General features: G+C 42.4%; 1 protein-coding gene across 5 annotated transcripts in view; it reads right to left on the bottom strand.

The window, feature by feature from the left end:
* The window catches only part of bcas3 (BCAS3 microtubule associated cell migration factor), a 342,517-nt gene that overhangs the window by 231,752 nt on the left and 106,397 nt on the right, over positions 1 to 4,368 (bottom strand). For all 5 annotated transcript variants that reach the window (XM_019883291.1, XM_019883294.1, XM_019883295.1 and 2 more), the window contains exon 15: positions 3,243 to 3,439. In XM_019883291.1, the coding sequence (XP_019738850.1) occupies positions 3,243 to 3,439 (197 nt within the window). The remainder of the gene's footprint in view (positions 1 to 3,242; positions 3,440 to 4,368) is intronic.

The raw sequence follows: 4,368 nt of genomic DNA, 5'->3' as shown, positions 1-4,368 counted from the left end.
TATATATATATAATTTATATTTTAAAGTGTTGCAAAAACAATAGGGGCCTCCCACCAATTTGGAAGCGAACAAAAATAATAACGAGAGCTGCGCAGAGCTAGTAACTGCCCTCACAGCCCTGGAAACAATGAGCCACTGGCACGTTGGGATAAGTAGCACATTGGAATTTTTTTGAAAAAAAAAATACATCTATTCATAATATATATATATATATATATAATTTATATTTTAAAGTGTTGCAAAAACAATAGGGGCCTCCCACCAATTTGGAAGCGAACAAAAATAATAACGAGAGCTGCGCAGAGCTAGTAACTGCCCTCACAGCCCTGGAAACAATGAGCCACTGGCACGTTGGGATAAGTAGCACATTGGAATTTTTTTGAAAAAAAAAATACATCTATTCATACATTATCTCAACCGTTTATCCTCACGATAGTATGAAGTACTTAAGAATTTATTCCGGTGTTATCTGTGGTCACTTGACTGGAATGTTTGCATTCCACATTTAGGGGTCCTCATCCCCCGCCTTTGAGACAAACCAGGCTCCCCCGTTCTTGGGAATATGACCAGGAAGGAGTTCTCTTTGTGTATTGAGAAGTTTGAAAACTGGCGATAATTGTTATACCCAGGTGCCGCTTAAAGTTTGATTGAAGTGTCACAAGAAGATCAGGTTTGATTTTTATGTGTATGGGCGACACATATTTCTTTCTTTTTTTACTTGACAGTTGTGATAAGCATTTGGACTTGCTGATCAACAATAATAATGAATAATTTCAACACAAACCTAGGAGACTGTTCAATGATTCAATAATATCTTAATCTAGTCTGCATTAAATCGAGAAACAACTGTACGTTTTTGCTGATGCCATCCTCTTACATTTGTACAAAGCAGGATTGAAATAGATTGGTGCAGTGTCTGCTGTGATGCGGATCTGATGCGGTGAAGAAGTAGTTTAGCCAAAAGGTGAAGCTCTCAATTCACCAGTCGATCTCAGTTCCTACCCTAACCTATTGTAATGAGCTTTGGGTTGTGACAAAAATAATGTGATTCTGGATACAAGCAGCCAAAATTAGTTTCCGCAGGTTGCCCGGGCTAAGCCTTAAAGTTGGGATGAGAAGCTCGGTCACCTGGGAGAGACTCGCTGCTCCTCCACATTGAAAGGAGCCAGATGACGTGGCTCAGGCATCTGATGAAGATGCCTCCCGGATGCCTCACTGGTATATCCCTCCAGTAGGAGGCCCAGGGGAGACACATGACACTGGCCAGGGAAGGCCTTGGCATCCCTCCGGAACATTTGGAGAAAAAAAGGATGGGGAGAGGGAAATCTGGGGCTCCCTGGTGAAAATGCTCCCTCCCCAAACCAACTCCAAATAATCGGGAGATAATGGAGGCTGGATAGATGGATGGATGAGGAACAGAAGGATGGATGGTGAGATTTAAATATTTTCTCTTGTAAGATGAGCAATGAGCATTCTCATATCAAGTCTGCAACTGTCATTGAATATGGACTCAAACTGCCAGTTAGCATGTCAATAAAAGGACTGTTCAGGTTCAAACAGGTAGTTGGTCCCACAATTGACACAAATGATCATGGGGCAGAGGAATCAGGTGGAAATCAGGTCTAAAACCGGCTGGCAAATGAAATTTATATTGTTAAGGGGAAGCTGTGCAAATGAACTGAAAATGTTTTGTTTTTTGTTTGTATTTTTTGCTAACAAGTCTTTGTCAAGTGAGGAAAGGTCTGCAATGCTTGACAAACTACTGGAGACCATCAATCCCCCAAACCCCACCCCCGCCCCAAACCAAGAACAATAAGAGAATAGTTGATGATTAAAATATGTACGACCACAGATTTCAAAAGGACATTTTCACAGCCCGCATCTGCCCAGCCACACCACGGACAGCCTTAATCACACATCTGACTCCATCCGCTCCCCCTTGAATATCCATGAGCGGGCAGGCATGGCCGTGGCTAAAGTGGTGCTTAAGCAGTAGGGCTGAGAAAGTAATTTAGAACTATATTTTAGGACATCAAATAAAATGCATTAAGGGTTAATTGGGGCTACCCATGTTTCTGTTTCTGACCGGGGAGGGAGACGGCTCTTAAGGCAACAAAAGAGAAACAAAGCAGCTGGGCCAGATTACCACAAAGAACAAGCATCAAGTGTATTCTTGATACTTAATAATGACTACCACTGGGCGGAGATCAAAAGTGTGGCTGGCTTAGTTAAACAAAACGGGAAAAAAAGGCTGGTGTTCTCCTCAGTGCAACACATGCCATTAAGTAAAATCAAAGGAAGCTGCACTTCAAATGTAATCAAACACCTCTGCATACCCAGAATACGAATGATAGTGTCCCGTCTTTAACCTTCCTGTGTTGACTCTAACTTTGCTTCCTCACAACACCAACCACAACAAATGGCCAGCCAATATTTAGCTTTTGGTTTACACAGCATAAACATAGGCAACATCCACTACATACACACATTCAGCCAAGTATGTTTATTGCTTTTTGTAGAATAGAGAAATGTTTTCATTGCATGCCCCACAATTACAGTATTTGTGTTTGTTTACAATTTTTTTTTCTTTCTATTCAACTTATTCCTAGGCCCCAGGAGGCTCTGAGTGATTTATGTGCGTGACCTCTGGTAAGGACCAGAACTGGCATTTTGTTGTAGGAACTGTTTGCGTGAGTCACTTTGTATCACACTTCCAGACTTTAACAATGTGAGAAGACCAAGGGCTGCATCTTAGAAAACATTTCAATACTTCTTCCTGATGATGTAGATGGTAGGAGCATGACATAAAAAGAGGCAGTAAGGGATGCCATCAAGCTGAAGGAGTCCTATCGGGCCTTTACGGCCTGTGGGACCCCAGAGGGAGCTGATGGGTATCGACTGGGTAAGTGGAACGCAGCTTCAGCGGTCGTCGAGGCAAAATTCGGGCGTGGGAAGAGTTCGTTGAGGCCATGGAACCCGTGGCACTACACGAAAGATTTTCAAAGTGTAATGCTAAATCCATGAAAAACTTCGAGGAAAAAAAAAATCGAGAAACCGTTCATCGCAATATGGATATTATATTGTTTAATAGAACATATAAGCAGTTGTAAAAATTGTGTCCCATATGCTTTAATAGAAAATAGAATTTTACTTCAAAAATTTTGGGTACAACCACATTCTAATCAACTATATACTGTGTGTATATATATATATAATATATATATATTTTTTTAAACAATACCTCAGGCTATGTAGGTCCAGGTCATCTGTGTCAAAGTCCAGGAGGGGCTGCTGTGCATCAGATGGACCCTGAGACTGAAGTACTGAGGAGGAAGATGAGATGACTGTAGTCTGGCCTGAGGGATGAATGGTCTTAAACTGAAATTGGGGTCCCATCCACAGCCGACGATGCGGACCTGTATGTGTCACAATCTCCACCTGTGAATAGAAATGAGTTGAGAAATGTAAATCATGTAAGAACAGAGGACAAATCAAACTGTTGTTCACGACAAAATCATCAGGCAAGATATTAGGGGGAAAGGATTTGATTGGGCAAAACAAAGATTACAAGTTAATAAGCAAGTTCAAACGCAAACAAATGCATCAGAGTTCTGGTAAAGACAGAGAACGAGGAGCAAAGTGGTAATGTTTACTTCAAAATCGGAATACATTTGATTTTCTGTGAAATGTGCATTCAAAACAAGAGGTTTTTTTTTTTCTTTTGGTTCGATGGTATAAAATGAAACATAAATGGTAACTAAACTGGTGAGCAGCTATAAAGAGACATTGCAGCTCGAGCCACATAGTGGTACTCGCGTGTTGGGGTTAGTGGCACGCCGGAATTGGAAAATGGCACGCGCGGTACGGTGAATGACTGGTTAGCATGTCCACCTCACTGTCCAGAGGGTTCAATTACGGCTCTGGCCTTCCTGTATGGAGTTTGCATGTCGTTCCTGTGCCTGCGTGGCTTTTTTCCGGGTACTCCGGTTTTCTTTCATATTCCAAAAACATGTGTGGCAGGTTAATGGAACACTCTCAACTGTCCCTCGGTGTCATTGTGAGTGTGGATGATTGTTTGTCGATAGCCCCGTTCACACGGCAACGTTTGGTCCGACGCAGCTCCGAAACAAATCCAGTCGAGCATTCACACGTGCACATTTGCTCCGGCGTAGCTCCACTAAAGAGCTTATACCGGACCAAATTTGATCCACCTCAGGGAGGTGGTTTAAAAATTTGCTCCAGAGCAAATGCTTGTTTGCGACGCTACGCCGAAACAAATGTGCACATGTGAACGCAGCTGGATTAAATTTGCTCCAGAGCAAAGGCTCGCTTGCGGGGGAGTGGCCTCGCTACGCTCGCTACCAGAC

Source organism: Hippocampus comes, unplaced genomic scaffold, assembly GCF_001891065.2.
Source record: "Hippocampus comes isolate QL1 unplaced genomic scaffold, H_comes_QL1_v1.1 scaffold291, whole genome shotgun sequence".
Taxonomy (NCBI): Eukaryota; Metazoa; Chordata; class Actinopteri; order Syngnathiformes; family Syngnathidae; genus Hippocampus; species Hippocampus comes.
This window is presented reverse-complemented; position numbering and strand designations above follow the sequence as displayed.